Source organism: Ochlerotatus camptorhynchus, unplaced genomic scaffold (genome assembly GCF_037179485.1).
Source record: "Ochlerotatus camptorhynchus isolate MF236.1 unplaced genomic scaffold, CSIRO-AGI_Acam_v1.1 ptg000452l, whole genome shotgun sequence".
NCBI classification, from domain to species: domain Eukaryota; kingdom Metazoa; phylum Arthropoda; class Insecta; order Diptera; family Culicidae; genus Ochlerotatus; species Ochlerotatus camptorhynchus.
This window is the reverse complement of record NW_027040938.1, coordinates 258,486-277,606: the sequence shown is the minus strand read 5'-3', so window position 1 is coordinate 277,606 and position 19,121 is coordinate 258,486. Positions and strand designations below refer to the sequence as shown.

General features: G+C 37.8%; 1 protein-coding gene across 1 annotated transcript in view; it reads right to left on the bottom strand.

The window, feature by feature from the left end:
- Positions 1–366: 366 nt before the first annotated feature.
- LOC135712007 (protein ILRUN) overlaps positions 367–19,121 on the bottom strand; it is a 176,668-nt gene continuing 157,913 nt past the window's right edge. Inside the window, exon 6 of the mRNA XM_065234974.1 lies at positions 367–514. Coding sequence (XP_065091046.1) covers positions 470–514 — 45 coding nt within the window. The 3' untranslated portion in view covers positions 367–469. The remainder of the gene's footprint in view (positions 515–19,121) is intronic.

The window sequence follows — 19,121 nt, the reverse complement described above, 5'->3', positions numbered from 1 at the left end:
ATAAATTGACGATGAAAGTGATTTTCAATTGAAATCGACGATGAAAGTGATTTTTAAATTCATTTTTCACTTTCATCGTCGATTTTTTGAAAATATATCGATAATAAGAGCATAATCGACTGCACATAAAAGCATAACAGTCACATCTATGCTTAATTTCCTATTCTAATGAAAATGTTATGCGTTTATGTGTAGTCGAGAAATTGCACTATACAATTGGATAATACGAACATAATTAATCATATTTACAAAGCAAATCACAAAGCAATGATCACAGTAAGAATGCTGGTACTCGACTATTACAAATTATTTTATATATATGTTTAGCTCATGGCTATTCGGATAATCTAAAATATCTAGAAAATGTGTCTGTAAAATTTTTATGTTTTATAACTTCCATTCGCAGCATTACAAATAAACATAATAAATCCATTCGTTTCGTAATTCATTTACAGTATATTTTGTACCTTCAGCCCCACATTTCCGTATCTTCCAATGTTCCTGATTGAGGGTTCTGCAAAAAAAAAAAAACGTACAATTACAAAATTTGAAAATACTTATGCCTGTCCACGTTAAATTTCGGACACTAAGATAATGTCGGGGGAAAAATCTACACATAATATAACAACACCGAATGTTTATTTCAGTAAAGTATTTATATCGATAGCAAACGTAGCTTATTTGAATGTTTACTATTTTTCCTGTAAAATTCTCAAACTTTCTATGGGATACCCGCCATCAGGGTCCGTACATTATCCTAAGATACCTTAGTGGAGGCGTGCTTCAATTTCCTCTTGAAATCATTGATGCCGTTTGCTTTCCTTTTTGTTTCGAATAGTTTCCGCTTAACTAGAACCCAGTACCTATCTATTGGGCGAAGTTCTGGATAGTTTGGCGAATTGACTGTTTTTGGCACGTATTTGATCTCTTGTGCATCATACCATTCCAGGACGGATTTTGCATAGTGACAAGAGGCCAAAACAGAGCTGGAGTGTCGTGGCTTCAGATGAATGCTAACCAAATATTTTTTGGGGTATTTCGAACGCATCTTTGTCCAGAAACACTCGGCAACGTGTGCAAACTCAACATCGTTAGTTTCCACCGGTTGATTGTACTAAAATTTTATCCATTTAATCTAGTGCAACAATTCACGCACTAGATTAAAGGAATGCGTGGCTTCTGATGAATGATAGCCAAATATATTTTTGGAGAATTTCGAAAACTTCTTTGTCTGGAAACACTCGGCAACGGCATTCCTTTGCAGCATAAAAAGCCAAACCCGGAAGCTGTTGAAAGTCTTCGAGCACGTATGTTTCGACCGAGGGGGACGACTCTATCTACGATGCAGGAAATATTGTGTTTTGCTGTGGCTAGCTGAGCGTACGCTGAGTATTTTTTTTCAATAACTTTATTAGAGAAATTTTTAGCCGTTGGCTAGTTCATCTCTATAAAACGGGTACGCTGAGTAGATAGAAAGAAGATTTATCACGATTTTGAAGATTTCCTGCAGAAAGATGATGCGCGATGCAAGTAGATGCGAGAAATGTAAGAAGATTTTTCGAAGATTTATTCGCTAGTGTGAGATTTTTTGAGCATCTAGAATTGAGATTTAGATGTGTCGCCACACTCGGTTTCGACGTCCATTATGATACAAGATTTTATTGCAAAAAACTGGGTAAAAAGCTCCTTATCACGACTTTTTGCAGTGAAATTTTGCTTATCATTACGGTTGGGCACCTTTTTCACTTTGTACGCCATCAGCCCATGCCTCTGCTTCACTTTTTGTAAATATGATTTTGATTTTTCATCTTTGCGAGTCACATTACGAACTGAAAGGTTTGGATGTTTCTCAATAATGGCTACCACCTTCTGTTCCATTTATCGAGAGCATACTTTTCGATTTGTTCCGCTTTTAACCTTCCGATCCACTGGTCAAACGATTTGCACACACTAAACGCGGTACTCTTCGGCAGTTTTAGCTTCTTGGCGAGATCGCGTACCGACAACGTTTGATTTTGCTGCCGTTCGCACAAAATGGATTTAATGTATGTACTTCAACTTAATGGCTTAATTTGATGCCATTTTACCAAACTGAACAATAATGTAAACATGTTGTATCACTAAATAAAGTGTAGAGCTTCAGTCGTCATATAAGTGAAAAGTTTCAGCGGTTCATGAAATATTTCAAAAAAATACACTGAAAGAAAATTGTCCGAAATTTAACGTGGGCAGCACGGGGGCAACAATAAGGCATTTTACGAGACGTTTCGAGTCAGCTGTTTTTTTTCTGTTTACCTATTTTGACGTTTACCAGCGGGTCGATTTGTTGACATACCACGACCAAAATCAAAACAAAAACATCAGACGTAAACAATAACAATGCCTCGAGCGCGTTCGAGTGGCCCGCCAGGAACTGTCATCAAGACGTCACGTAAAATAGCTTATTACGAATTTCGGCGGAGCTCACATCAATGTAATGAATATAGTGGGAGAGGACGACTGCAACAGACTACTCTTTCTAGCATTTCGCACTGCGATGCAAGTGTGAAAGAGTAAGCTGTTTTGTTCTGTCATACCTCCGCCAGTTTTACCACTAACGGTTTGCCCAAAAGTGTCAGATTGCCCAAAAATGTCAAAATCATGTGAGCTATGGTGCATCTATATGTGTTTGAAAAGGATAGAGTAATTTATTTTACTCTTCAAAAAAGTTCAATGAGCTGTTACTTTTGGCATCCAAATTTATTAAATCTTGGCTGCTAGTACATTAACTATTCAAGATTTATCGGTATGATTTTGCGTTTCATTGTCTGAGTCTGTATGAAGTTTGAGTGACTTTAGTAAAACGCTTCATGTTTGACTGCCTTTTTTCAAACTGTTATTTCTGGGAGTACAATCAAATTTTAGCTGATATTTTACTCGTTATGCGATCTTTGAAATACATTATGATCTTTGAAACGCTTAAATTTACTAAAGGACAATGAACTGAATCAGCTGAAATTTTGTTCATTTGCAATCAAAATACTGATCTTTGAAACATATAAATAAAAAAAATCCGTTCGCGATGAAAAAAAGATAGGACAGTCTAATTTTTGATGATAAATATGAATATGAACTTTGTCAGAGAATAAAAAATATCTCGAGTTACTATACTGCCATATTCTACGCATATCTGTCCCATGTTACTTTTGGACGTTTTTCACTTTTCATAAAAACCGTACTTTTTAGGTAAATTTTCGAATGAAAATAGAAAACATGTAATTTGTTCTGGGCTTATATAAAAACATCATCAAGCCTAATTGTCCCATTTTGAAATTCTACGCATAACTGTCCCACAAAGATTTTATTTACTGAATCTATAATTAACGAATCGATTTGAGTAAACGAATGATTGCAACAGGAGTTATATGATCAAAAGAACTGGTACGATCCATTTCGGGAAGCAAGAGTTTTATTTTTTATTATTTATATGAAGAGAAACAGAAATTTAAATTAAAACACCAGCTCAGAGTTCTAATTTCAAACAACAAGAAACTCGTCAACCCTTAATTCCTCTATCGTGTCTACGTGTTTTATGAAAAGCCCCTAAATCTATTATATATATATATATATATATATACATATCTTAAGGTGATACTATTCTGCTACTATTCTGCGTCCACAGGCACTTTCACTGCCACTTCGAGTTTTCTAGGGAGTTAATCTCGGGCACTATTGCGATTTGAGGCACTAAATTATCACCACAGTTTTGTTATTGTATTTTTTCCGGTAGCAGATAATGGCCTCCTGGAAAAAAAACGAAGTGGAACCAGAGCCCGAGGATCTGGATCGTATCACCTAAAAACAATTTCTATGTAAAGATCCCTTCAGACCCATCGCGTTTGTCATAGTGGTCTTTGGTTTTTTGTTCATGATTCCGTTATAAAAAAATCTGAGACTTTGAACAGTTATCTGAAGTCTATGACTTGGAAAATTGGTAACTACACTGCAATGCTAATTTCTGTTTGCAAACTTTGTAAACATATCAAACAGAAATGAATAAATAGTGTATTACTGAATTATAAGTGGGGATGGGTGGCATTCACTAGCCCGAGAATACCCTCCACATGCTAGCCTCTTCACCAAGCATACATCAGTACACACTTATCGAGTAAGTAATTTTTACCGAGTTTTTGAATTGAGGAACTCTTCGGTAAAATTTAAAAAATCTGTGAAAAATTCAAAGTTGAGAAAATGTGTTACGAAAATTTACAGACTAACTTCTGTTAACCCCGTGTAATGATGAAAAATATAAAAAAAAATCGATTTTATCCAACCTTTACGAATAACAGTCATTTGAATTTTTACCGAGTCAGTCCAGTAAAAATACTAACTCCTGTAAAAAAAAAGTCTAAGTGTGTATACAGAAGCAGCGGAGCTCCACGCTTCTTCATCGAAACCACCCCCCGAGTATCTAGACAGAAAACCTTAGTTTCACGTACCCACATACAAATTGTAGATGTCTCCACCGTACGTAAACAATGGGTTCAGCCATCGTTGGTGGCACAACTTTTTCACATCAGAAAACATGTATTTGTTTCACTTCATGTGGACGTCGAAAGCAGGCCAAGAATAAATTTTGAGTGAGACGTATTACTGATGTTGCATTATTTTCCTTATATCTTGGAATTTAATCGATTTGATGAAATCAAAATTCATTATTTGGTCTGGTCTGGTTAATTCCTCGGGGGCATCTGGGACATGCCCGGAACTGACCAATGTGATCCACGGGGCTCGAAATGGCCACAACTGAAATTGTTATCATATTTTGAAGTAATTTGTTTTGTCACATGATAGGCTTTATTTCTTACCGGTCAAATTTAGTATCATGGCTCACATTCCCCGAAACATGTTCCTGCCACATTTCCAGCACCAGTTGAACGATTCTGAATCTGTTCAATAATGTTTTTTTTAAAGACTTTATTTAACAGATTTTTAGCCTTAGGCTAGTTCATCTCTTATGTTCAATAATGCTCTATGGATGAGGCTATGGGATTATGATACTTTTCATTTGAAGGTTTCTGCTTGCAATTCGCATTAGTTATTACCGATAAATACGACTTAGCTCCAAAAATCAATGTTTATCGGAAACAGTTGACCGATTCTAAATTTGATCAACAGCATTCAATGTGACCATAATACCTTTTGTTAGCTGGTTGTTTCGTTTATTCGGTTATGTGGTTGCTGAAAAACACCACGTAGTTCGCGAATTTCGCGATTTTCGTGTCTTGTTCCGTTCATATCTCCGGCACCAGTTGTTCGATTGAAAATCTATTAAAACCCGCATTAAAAATAACCATAAGAAGCGCCTAAACTCCAATTCGGGTTATCATCCCATTTTTATGTGGTATGGTCGTACCATCTATGATATCGTTAGTGTATGGTACATGTTTATTAGGGCATTCAACAGAATCATGGTACCTTTCATTTGATGGCTGTTGTCTTGAATTCGGTAGAGTGGTTGCCGAGAAATTCGTTTGAGAAAAATGTGTTACGCGCTCTCACACGCACATATACAGACAGACATTTTCCAATCCCGTCATGTTGAGTCGATTGCATAACTATGAGAAAAAATATCAATGTTTTTTTAAAAAACAAAACTTAAAAATGTTTAAAATTAGTTGATCAAAAATAAGACCAATTGTAAATTTACTCCACCATTATTCGATCTGACAGAACCAGAGGACCAGAATTTTCGGGGTAACTTGACATTATACTGGAGCTGTCAAATAGCTCCCGGGGTGATCGAAACAGCACCGCAGCTGAGCTGCGAGTGCTATGAAATAAAAAGGACATCGACTTATTACCACTACCTACTTCTCTCCCATCCGCTCTCAGAATTCGACGATTCGGTGTCTCTCGTTATGCTTTCCGCTGAGACTGAGCAATATTCGATACCGCGAAACATCTCCGCAGTTATGTTTTCTTTCGGCGCAGGAGATGTGCGGTAATCAAAAGTTAAGAATGTAGCTAAACATTTACAATAACATTCTACCAAATTTTCATATGCGTAGTCCACTGCTACAGCCGAACGTACGAACGAATAGGATGACTATAGCGCATTTTAAGAAAACGTCACAAGTTTTTATGGCTGTTTTAAATCAATAATTACGAAGAAACCATAAAGCCTACAAGGTTACTACCAAAGGCACAAATCTAGGGAACTGCATGGAAAATGTTTTGTAGAACAACTAAATAAACAGAAATTAAAATTTTCAACTTAAAAACACTAAAATGTATGAAATTTCACCAGTTTTTTTTTGGTACTTTCAACATACTTTTCAATTTTAATGTATGATAATTAACTTTAATCGAGTTCTTTTTCAAAGATCATTGATAGCTAAGACTTTAATCTTTCATTTGGTATGTTAAAATCAGAAAACCACATTAAGATTAAAAAAATATAGCTAAACAAAGTTGGCAATACAGAAAAACATAAAATGTTGAATAACTCACTTAGCAGTCATTTCCGACCCTATGTTTCATGGGGATTTTTTCATAACTTAAGGAGCCCTATCTACCCTGAAAATATGTAAAACCCGGAACCAAACACCCTGTATATCACATATATTTAACGAATTAATGATGTTCTCTTTTACATATTCAGAGAAGAAAGTATTCCCTTCTTTATCGTATATCCAAAGAATTAATTATTTCTGGGGAATGTTATATAATCAGAACGAGTGGCACACATACTGTTTGTGTGTGTGTTTACCACCAAAATGATAAATTAATTTTTAAAACTATTCAAGATAGAAAGTCACTTCCAGCAGATGTGAAATCATACCATGACTTGTTTTTTGAAATTCTTTGCACCAACCCCACAGAACTGTGTTGGTTGAAAATGTGTGAACATTGTCCAGGTATACAAAATTTGACTTCAGAAATGGTTGCTATCCTGACCGATGGAAATGTGGAATCCTTAAAATTGAAACAATGGCGTCAAGCTGACCGTTGTATCATGGATTAAGTGGAGTTGGAAACTCAAGAGTTTGAGTTTTTGTTTTTGGAAACGTTATCCGATTTATCACCACATAATTTCATAGCTGAACAACATTTCATTTTTCATTTTGCAGCGCAGGGTGGGGCAGTAAGAGCGCAAGTCAATCCAAGGCCGATAGTAAAGGAGGGGTAATGGCTGACTAGCCACATGCAGGCTACATGATCGCCATGGGAAGGGATAATGATTAGATTGAGGTAGGTGGTTGGATGTTTTTTGGATTGAGATAGCCACGATGCATCAAAATGATATGGAATGTGGAAATAGCTTGAAATTTGAATGAGTTATTTAGAATTCGTTACTGAGAGCTCTGCTCTGCTTTGAATCAGAACACTGGATTCCGTATGTATTGTTTCAAGATAGTTATGGAAACAATGCTGCGACGTGAGCGCGTAGATACATCTGCGTAGTAAACCGATTGCGCGAATTCCGAGAGCCGTGTGAGACAACCGAATCGAGAAAAAATGCTTATTTTCACTTAAAGAGTGCCACAAAAATAAATGTGATAGTCTATGTTGGCAAGTTGATTAATTTTGGTTTTCTCCCTAGATATTCTACTTATTTTACTATTGAGCTTTGTTTCAATTTAGTTATTTTATCGCACGTATCAATCATTTCAAAATTTCGCACCCGTACCGAACAAATTCTAAACTACATAAGCTAAAAAAATAAAAAATAAACTTTTGGTAAGCTCTACCGAATTGCGAATTACTTCTGCGTAAGCTCCGTAGACGTAGGCGCGTTGATTCCGACAGCAGCGAGAAGTTAAACATGCATCAATACAACATAAGGAAAGGTCTATTTTTCAATCACGTAGGATTTAGTTCATAGATTAACATTGACTGTTGTTTACAAATGTAATTACTTGAACACTAAGAAATAAGTTAACTCAAATATTTTAACCGTACATATCAGAGTTTTCGCGTATTGAGAGAATAATATAGTAATCGAGTACAATGAACTCAGGGGAAAACAATACCTACAAAAGATTAAAAGTTATTAATTGTCACATACCTCTACTTTTACTTATTTCCTAAACTATTCCTCTCCTTGTTAATCCTGCTTGTTATTGGTCTGCTTGCGTTTTCTTATTGAAGTTCAAGACTAAATAGGAAAATTTATTATATAACTTTAAAGGTTAGTTGCCTCCCTAAGCGGACCCCCCCCCCCCCCCGCATCCTAATTCTTTTGTTAATCAAGTCTAATGTTATTCGACTTTCATAATTTGCTTATTTAAGTTCGTTTAATGAATATGATATCTCATTAGTCTAATTTAATAAATTATTGAAATCTCTAATTTACCTAATCAATCACTTGTGCTTGTATCTAAAGTTAAACGTGTTTCAAGTACTTTTGATTTTGACCTATACCTATTTATTATATCTTAGTTCTACCCAGGTGACACCTTCAAGTGACTAAAATGCTTCATTTTGAAGTTAGTTTCCTAGCTAATTTTTCAGTATATAGGGGTATATGCTCCAACTACGCTCACACGTTTCCACTATGTCGTCCCACAAAATTACGTATGGATATATCACAATAGAAGCACGCCACAGTGGAAATCCCGAGCCATAGTTCAAACATTTATCCCAAATCAAAAAGAAGCACATATAAGATTAGTGCTTCTTTTTGATTTGGGATAAATGTTACAAAACCATGTACAAAAATGTTGTTTAACATTGTTCCCTGAGGAATACCTCAATGAAAACAACAATGCAAGCTTGTTACGCAAGTAGAAGGAGCTCCGTTGGGCACTTTCTGAAATATTTCAATAGTATAATTCCTTTGCAAACCCAAATACTATCTGCGTAAAAATAAATAAAATAAGAGTGATTTGCGGCAAAACCCGCCAGTATCGCACCCAACGTCAGTGCCTATACGTAATCGTACTACGACGCGGCTCTCAATTAAAGGAGTAACAAGTGTGATACTATCACTTCAGGCTAGAACTTTGGTTCTCTTATGCAATGGTTCATCAGAGAGGGGAAGCTCAGTAATCCTCATCGCATGCTCATGACGCTATTCTGTCACGGCATGATCCAACGATACCGGACCTAAACCAACCGTCTCCAACGCTCCACTATGAAGCATAAGATTAGGCCCGCCCACCAACATCCAAGTTAAAAACGAGCCAAGGGGAGGGCACATAATTTCATAGCTGAACAACAAGGTAAATACTTCAGCTATGTCAAAAGTAACTTGAAAGTAACGGAATGTATAATAATATGTTATTTTTCTGAAAACTTTTCATTTGTTGTACAAGACGCTGTACAAGGATTTCATTGGGCAAACGCACAGTGCACTATAAATCCATTTGCTATTTATTATAGAGATGATCATACCAAAGATTTAATGTTCACTAGTTTCACTGCGACCGTGGAGTTTACCAAGCACAACTATGTTTCAGTTCGATTATTCGTAGTTTTTTTTAACTAGTTCGTTTATTTGGAAGGCTCAATCGTGTTAGCTTTACGGACCCGATAGTTCATTGTTCTTTGTTTGTAACAAAATTCACTTAATTCTATGTCTAGTAGGAGTTGGGCCGAATACTCGCGGCTTACTCAAGGTTAGAGAGGTACATTGTCGAAGGATAGGATCAGGGGAGGAGCTTGGGTGTAAGGTTTCGTTGTCTTATCAGAGCGTTGTCGCCAGTATGAACGGTAGTGCGGTTCTAGTTTCGTCTGGAGTTCGACCGGCTATGGTGACCAGTGGGCGACGATGAGACTCATCGAGACGGGGGGGCAAGGCAAACAAAAACTAATAAAGAGAGACAATAGACAAACGAATTAAATTCTTATACTAGACATTTGAAGAAACACATAAACCGACTGCATATTGCAGATATCGCGAGTTCCTAACACGTCTCTGATAGGAATATAGGGTTGTCTTCCTTGGGCCTCAAGGGTATTCAAAAGTCGCTCTCTGGCGGCGTCATTATCCGTATATTGCCAAACTGCGTGATCGATGTTATCGTAACCGTTTCCACACCGACAGTTGTTGCTGTCCACGAGGTTTATTCTATTGAGATGAGCATCTAGCGAGTAGTGGTTCGACATAAGTCTACTCATCACGCGAATGAAGTCACGACTTAAGTCCAAGCCTTTAAACCACGCTCTCGAAGAAACATTAGGAATAATTTCCATTTTCCCAATCGGTTTGCCAACTCGAAAGGGTACTCTGACGCACTAAATGGTAAAATTCATCGTGTGAAATTTGCCTGTCATAAAATTCACCTTCCTGCGCGCCCACCTTTGCGAGAGAGTCCGCTTTCTCATTGCCTGGGATTGAGCAATGTGAGGGGACCCATACAAAGGTAATCATGATCTTTCGACCAGCACACTCATCTGCTCCCTTACCTTTGAAAGGAAATAAGATGAGTGCCTACCTTGTTTCATCGACCGAATAGCCTCGATCGAACTGAGACTATCCGAGAAGATGAAGTAATGGTCTGCAGGCATGTTGGAAATCATCCCCAATGCGAAGTTGATTGTTGCCAGCTCAGCAACAAAAACGGAACAAGGTTCCTGGAGTTTGCGGAAGGCGCTAGAGTTTTCATTGAAGACGTCGAAACCAGTGGATCCACTGAGACGAGAACCGTCTGTAAAATATCTGTTCACGCAATTGACGTGTTGGTACTTTTCAGTAAAATTACGCGGGATAATAATAGGTCGAAGTTGATCGGGAATCCCATGAGTTGCTTGTTTCATGGTCAGATCATATTCAATTGAGGAACTGCGATTGGTGAAGTGAGCACGGTCTGGCATGTAACAAGGAAGACACATATCTGACGATATGTAGTGGTGGTAGATTCTCATAAATTGAGATTGTGTGTTCAGCCCAAGAATTTCTTCAAAATTTTCAATTATAAGTGTGTTCGTCACTCCGCATTTGATTAGTATTCTGAGAGAGAGCTCCCAGAAACGGTTCTGTAGGGGTGTTACTCCTGCCAGAACCTCGAGACTCATGTTATGCGTTGAGTGCATACAGCCAAGAGCAATACGCAGACAACGATATTGAATTCGTTCCAATTTTATTAGGTGACATTTTCTTGCCGAGAGAAAGCAGAAAGAGCCGTACTCTAGAACAGAGAGAATTGTTGTTTTATTAAGCGTTATGAGGTCTCCCGGATGAGCACCCCACCATGTGCCGCAAATTGAACGGAGAAAGTTGATCCTCTGTTGACATTTTTGCTTCAAATACGTAACGAACCAGACCCCAAAGTACTTGAAAGACAATGATTGAGTAATGTTTCTGCCCAAAAGATTAAGCTGCATTTGGGATGCGTACCGCTTTCGCGTAAACACTACCAGTTCAGTTTTCAGCTAGATTCCTAGCCCAAGACGACAAGTTACCTAAGGAACTTTGCAATGGTCCTTGCAAGTCTTACGGAAACAACAGCGTCATCTGCAAGTTGTCTTAGCGTGCATTGTTCTGCCAAATCTTTCTGATATCTTTGACATAAAAGTTATAAAGTAGAGGGCTGAGACATGAGCCTTCGGGCAGGCCCATGTAACTAATTCTGGAAGTTGGCAGTTGTCCAAGGGAAACGTTCATTTGCTTTTCTGACAACAAATTTTACAAGAAATTATTTAAAATTCCAGACAGTCCACATCTGTGCAGATTGTCTGACAGAATTTCAATGGAAACTGAATCAAAAGACCCCTTAATGTCCAAGAATACTGAAGCCAATTGCTCCTTGTGCGCAAAGGCCAGTTGAATAGCTGTGGAAAGCAGCGCTAGACAATCCTTTGTTCCTTTGCTCTTGCGGAACCCAAACTGTGTATTTGATAGCAAATTATTTGTTTCGACCCACTGATCGAGTCTCCGAAGGATCATTTTCTCCAACAATTTCCTAATGCACGAAAGCATAGCAATCGGACGGTATGAGGTCAGACGCTGGTTTGCCAGGTTTCCGAATGGCTATTACTTTGACCTGTCTCCATTCAGGCGGTATAATGTTGTTTTCTAGTAAGGAATTGAATAAGTCTAGCAAGCGTCTTTAAGCGATATCTAGGAGATTTTTCAGAAGATTGAATTTAATCATATCGTTTCCCGGTGAGGAGTTGTTCGATGAAAGAAGAGCCATAGAGAATTCCAGCATTGTGAATGGTCTATCCAGAGAGCTGCCGCTCGGAGACGCTTCTCGAAGAATGTGTTGTGCTGGACAGACCTTTTTAGCGAAATCGAATATCCATCGGTTGGAGTATTCTTCACTCTCATTAGAAGATGAGCGGTTACGCGTTGCGAGCCACCCTCCACAAGGTGTTTATTGAGGTTTCTCGTGAGAGTCCCTCGATGAAATTGCGCCAATGACCGTTTTTTTTTTGCTTTGATTAAATGTTTCAGCTTTGTCTCAAGCTTTGAATATTCCTCGAAGTATGTGGAGGTTTTGTGTCTACGAAAAGCTTTTAAAGCATCAGATTTATCTACATACATACCAGGTGTGGCTGGTCTCCTTTTGAAGGGCTTTACCGAGTTTTTGAATTGCGGAACTCTTCGGTAAAATTTAAAAAATCTGTGATAAATACAAAGTTGAGAAAATGTGTTACGAAAATTTACAGACTAACTTCTGTTAACCCCGTGCAATGATGAAAAATAAAAAAAAATCGATTTTATCCAACCTTTACGAATAACAGTCATTTGAATTTTAACCGAGTCAGTAATCCAAAAATCCAGTAAAAATACTAACTCCTGTAAAAAAATCTAAGTGTGTATACAGAAGCAGCGGAGCTCCACACTCCTCCATCGAAACAGCACCGCAGCTGAGCTGCGAGTGCTATGAAATAAAAAGGACATCGACTTATTACCACTACCTACTTCTCTTCCTTCCGCTCTCAGAAATCGCCGATTCGGTGTCTCTCGTTGTGTTTTCTGCTGAGACTGAGCAATATTCGATACCGCGAAACATCTACGCAGTTATGTTTTCTTTCGGCGCAGGAGATGTGCGGTAATCAAAAGTTAAAAATGTATCTAAACACTTACAATAACATTCTACCAAATTTTCATGTGCGTAGTCCACTGCAACAGCCAAACGTACGAACGAATAGGGTGACTATAGCGCATTTTATGAAAACGTCACAAGTTTTTATGGCTGTTTTAAATCAATAATTACGAAGAAACCATAAAGCCTACAAGGTTACTACCAAAGGCACAAATCTAGGGAACTGCATGGAAAATTTAATGTATCAGTTTTAATGTATGATAATTAACTCAAAGAGAATTGATAGCTAAGACTTTAATCTTTCATTTGGTATGTTGAAATCAGAAAACCACATTAAGATTAAAAAAAATGTAGCTAACCAAAGTTGGCAATACAAAAAAATATAAAATGTTGAATAACTCACTTAGCAGTCATTTCCGACCCTATGTTTCATGGGGATTTTTTCATAACTTTAGGAGCCCTATCTACCCTGAAAATATGTAAAACCCGGAACCAAACACCCTGTATATCACAATCAGAAATGTGAAGTAAAAGTTTGAAAGAGTCTAGTTTAGGCACTAGACTACGGCAGTTCCACTGTAGCACAGTGATCATATCTTCAACCTCGTTCGACGAATTATCCATCGAAAGATATGATTGATGCAAGGAGGGGCCATGAAACAGTCAATTGCTTAAGATATGATTCTAATGTTGGAAGCAAGGCAGAAACTAAGCTTCTAAGAGGGTCTTGTATGTTGAACATATTTAATATGAATTCCACAATGTCCGAAAAAAGCTAGCAAACCTCGTTCGGACTTGGATTTCCTTTGAGAAGTTTGAGGAGATGCTTTATTATTTTTCTTATCTTTTTTGGGCAATGGTGGAAAATTCCTGCTGCATCCAGGGATTGGTTCAGCAGGAGCCTTCGGTTTCGTTTTATCATCCCCATAACCCTGGGAATTTTCCAATCTTCTGGAGGTGACTTTAGTTTTCTTACGGCGCACTTTCGGGGAAGGGTATTTTCTTTTTCAGGATCCGTCCATTTTTGAAGGTGCGTGTACCACCGTAGAATCACCTTCATCCGATGAGTCAGAGTCCGATTCTTCAGCTGACAGAATCGAAAATTGGTTTGCGTCTTGGACGGCTGATGCAGCGTGCTAATGCAGCGAAAGACACCCGAAACGAGTCTGAATGCTGATAAACTTTCTTGCCATCTTGTAAAGACACTGAATGCAGTTGCCTAACATCCAGTATCTTTACAAGCTCGCTTGTGACTTTGCTGTTTTTAAAACAACCCAATGCACGTTTCAAGTCCTCGACAGACAGACTTGCGTCGGAGACCACGCCTTCTATCTCCACATCTCGAGAAGGGATATAGATGTTGTACTCAACACTAAACAACTAGTGATCAGCAATTTTATTTGCTACATCATAATTCGGTGCTTCTACACGCAGTTTGTTGAATCTCTCCTTATGTACCAAGATTCCCGGATACTTACGCAGCAAGTCTCTCGAAATGTCGAGAGTTGTCAAAGGTTTATTTTTAGACCGAAAGATAGACGCACATCTTTTGCCCAACCCGTACGATGTACGCGGAGACTTGAAGTATGTCTCCAAGTCTACAGGCAAAAAATGTGCGTCCCTCTTTTGCTCATAAACTGACTGCGGCTGTGGAATAGTTCTAGCGACGTTTTCATCACTACCTAAAGCCCCACGTTGCGAGAGCATTTCCAGTCGATGGTGTGTTATAATGCAATTCTTCTCGCAACGTGGGGCTTTAGGTAGTGATGAAAACGTCGCTAGAACTATTCCACAGCCCCAGTCAGTTTATGAGCATAGGCAAAAGATGTGCGTCTATCTTTGAAAACTGTCGCATTAATGGCCCTTCGCTCATTTTCAACTTCTATTCAATTTTCATACTGCCGTACTCTAACGGAACTATCCACCTACTCTCTTCTAAAAGATCATTCTCCAGCTAATAAATGATCACACTAAAGCTTCATGTTAGCATTTCCAACCAACTCTGAAAATCGTTAACTTCGCGTATGAAGTAACATAAAAACACTTTGAATATAAATATTGTTTGGGAAGCAATATATGCAATGAGCAAAATATCCTCCCACTTTGATATTGACTATATAATCTACACAGCAGGTATTATTGATTTCCGTGTCTAAGAATCACATTCAAAACTTCATATGGTATAATTGCCAATACCTCAAAAAGCTCCGCGATTCGGATAGAGTCCCTATTGACGGTGTGATTTGTTGTAAGATGTAGATCTCACCGAGCTGAGTCAATTAATAATTACGATATTACAGCCGATAATGACAAGACTTTGCTATGATGTATTCACAAACTTTGCATTACTTATATCAGCAGAAAAAAAGCATCAGTTAGCTGTAACATGGGGAATTGCTTTCTTCTAAATGACAGTAACATTTATTGATAAAGTGAAAACATTTATCAATTGTTGTAAAAAGTTAATGCTTTGTTCAGAGTTGGGCATAGTTTAGTTAATCCACTAGGAATATTTTCGATAGCGATTATCGTCCGCTAATTTTTTAACCGGTATAAAAAATCAGAGCAGCTTGTATTTTGAGACATTCATGATTATAATTTATAAATTTTACACTAAACGACTCCTGAAATAAGGTTGGGATGAAACTGGTTAGCATGCTGCAGCTATCGATTATCGTTAACTCCCGATAATCACATCAGGCATAACATTTGATAACGGCACAAAAGCATTTGTAAACATACTTTCTAAGGCCCTTCACACGCGAACCAAAGTATGCCCACGCAAACCGATGCCATTTTTGGAAAGGTGATAGTTGCTCCTATCCGATGATGTTGTTGGTTTGCGTGGGCGTACTTTGGTTCACGTGTAAAGGGTTGTAGAAAGTTTGTTTACAAATGCTTTTGTGCCGTTATCAAATGTTATGCCTGACATTATCATTTTATTGTTTAACGATTATCGAATTATACTAACGTTTTATCTGTAATAGAAGTAATAGTAATAGATTTTGGTTAGTTTGACAAACCGCGGTAGCTTTATATAGATAGTGTAACAGTCTATTTCCGGCAGATATTAAAAGCCAGAATTACTTGCGACTACGATACATATCATTCTCATTAGAGGTGATCATCCCTACTTTCAGAAGAAAGAAATATTTATTTGCTTCGCGAAGAACGTCGTCAGCTAAGCGTACACTAATGTTCATAAATGTGGGGTTCACTAGATGTTTCACTATCATGTATCTCTCACATCAGCGAAAAGGTACTTTATAACATTATTCTAGAAAGTTGCGAAGATTATCATCAACATTTATTCATCATATCATTTTATCCTTCATTTCCACATCAAGGTCAGATAGGCTAGATGATGTAGAATTTAATTTTTCATTTATGTGTTCGCGAACTTATCCTTGGTAGTGTACGAACAGAAACAGTGCAATGACGTGTACTAAAACCGAATATGAGCAACAGTTGTTCGTATTTTCGATTTTCATAAACCGGACCGACGCATCCATCAGTTCCAGTCTACAGCATGATGTCCTCCTCTCTACACATGTCAGTAGGGAGTACGTAGACTTGGATATATGATGGTCAACATTCTTATGTTGAACAGGCCTCCCCCGATACTGCACCTTGAAGGATGTTTCTTATGGTTTCCGAGAACGCCAAGTAACCAACTCCAGTGATATGTAAGAAAATAAAACCCGTGATTTCAGTAACTACATGTGGTGTTCAGCATTTTCGCGGAGAAGCTACCGCCCCGATACTTGAAAAGTGGTTCCTGTGAACATTCCTTAGATTCGGTAATATTTTTACGAGTTTTTAGAAATGCCAAGTGACCATCTTCATTGATATTTATGTTCAACTGCCGGTGATTTCAGTGAGAGGAAATTAACCTCCATGTGGGTTCAGCATTTTTAACAGAGAACCAGCCTTCCCTGATAGTGTACATTGAATAATAGGTCCTAAGGTCATTCATGAGATCCTGAAATATTTTTCCGAGTTATCAAGGGACCATTCAATGGTATTCGAGTTCCCACACCACTGTTTTCAGTAATTTTAGCTAAAGGAAGAAGTCTTCGTGTTGTTTGCAGCAGACTGCAGAAAAGTTTAGATATTTTCTCTTCTTATTTACAAAAATTTAAGATTCCTCCCAACGCTTCCAGAGGAAATTATCCTAAATGTGGGTTCAACATTTTCATGGAAAACCGACCATCTCCGATACTGAACCATGAAATAGTTCCTATGGTAATTTCTGAGATCCGGAAATATTTTTACAAGTTTCTTGAAAGGCTAAGGGACCAACTTCATTGATATTTGACTTCAATTACTGGTGATTTTAGTAAGAGTAAATTTAACTAAATGTGGTGATCTATATTTGCATGGAGAATAGGTCTTCCCCTATACTGAACCTTGAAGAAAAGTTCCTACGACCAGTCCTGGGATCCACAAATATGTTTCCAAGATTTTTGAAATGTCACCAATTGCAATGATACATAAGGTTAAATACCAGCTATTTCTACACAGGGTAATCAACTCAGTACTGATCATTATTTTTATGAAGTTCCTCCCTTCTCCGATAGTGCAACTTGAAGTTATATTTCCTGGGACCATTCCTGAGTGCTGGATTTTTTTTTTCAAAGTAATTGAAATGCCAAGGGACCAAGTTCAATGCCACTTGAAATCAAATACCACTGATTTCAGTTAGAGGAAGTTAATCTAATTGTGGGTTCTGCATTTTCATGGTGAATAGGTCTTCCCCGATACTGTACTTTGAAGGATAGTTCCTATGACTATTCCGGAGATCCGGAAATATTTTTCAGAGTTTTTTTTTAAATGTCAAGCGACTAACATCAATGCTAATTATATGAGTTCAAACACTGCACAGTGGTTGAAAAGTCCATTTTGACGCTCTTAATTAATAGCACCATGGAGAGCGGATTTAGAGTAATGACGTCTTCAACGAAGTTGATGAGTATGACATGCTTCATATTTTGAAGGCATGGGTTTTGTGATTAATCCCCCTAAAAGTGAAATGAAAAATTTATTTTTCCAAAATGTCAAGATAAATAGTTGACGTCATTAGCAAAGTTGTAGCAAAAATGATTACAAACAACTTTGCTGAAGACATAAAAGTCCTAAATTTCACTCAAATCGAGATAGAAAGCGTTGTTTGAGGACGGACCCCCAAAAAGACGTTTTTCATCAAAACACATATTTTCTTTAATTTTAGGTCCTCATTATGTTCAACAAAGTTGATTGGTATACTAAAATACATATCGTTCTAGAACATACTAACGGCGCCGGTGGTGCAGTGGTAAGCGTGATTACCTCTCACCCCAGCAGGCCTGGGTTCAATACCAGTCGGCGCCGCCGGGATGTTCTGAGGCATAACATCTCTGATCACGCCTTCCTTCGGATGGGAAGTAAAGCCGTTGGTCCCCGGTTCATGAGTTGATGGGTCGATAGGTAGGGTCCAGGTGTGGAAGCTGCCTTCCTGGCACGTCGGTAGCATTGGTGCTCAGCACGGAAAACAAGATCGACGGAAAAAAAAAATAGAACATACTAAACCTGCATAATTTTAATAGGATGAGTTATTGATAAATTTTCTTCTATTTTCCTCATATTTTGGACTTGCGTATCTTTCTTAGGTGCAGGAAGGTGCAGATGAAATCAAATGCATCTAAAACTACATTAAAAGAGCTTTCAAATGGTGGTAAATTTGTCCGTCCACGACTGTCTGCTGGGGAGTTGTGATCAAAACAAGTATCTATATCTTTACTCTGTTTTATGGTACAACCAGTATAAAAAAGAAAATCAACTTCAATATATCCACATATTTTTCTTGATTAAATTCTTTTTGTTCGATTGCTTTTGCATTTTTGTTGTCAATAGTTTGTATCGTATTCAATTGTCATCATTATTATCATAATCATAACCATAAATATAATCATTATCGTTTCCTTCAGCTTCTTCTGCTAGCAGCTGTTTAGCATCGCTCGACAATGGCTTCTCGTGCTTTTTAGGCCATCCATGAATGCTAGTAATCAATGGATCTGATAATACTAGGAGCCAGTTCAATAGATCACGATTTGTAAGCGATCTTGATTGCTTGCGGGTATTGAACTCTTGGTATCTGTTAAATAA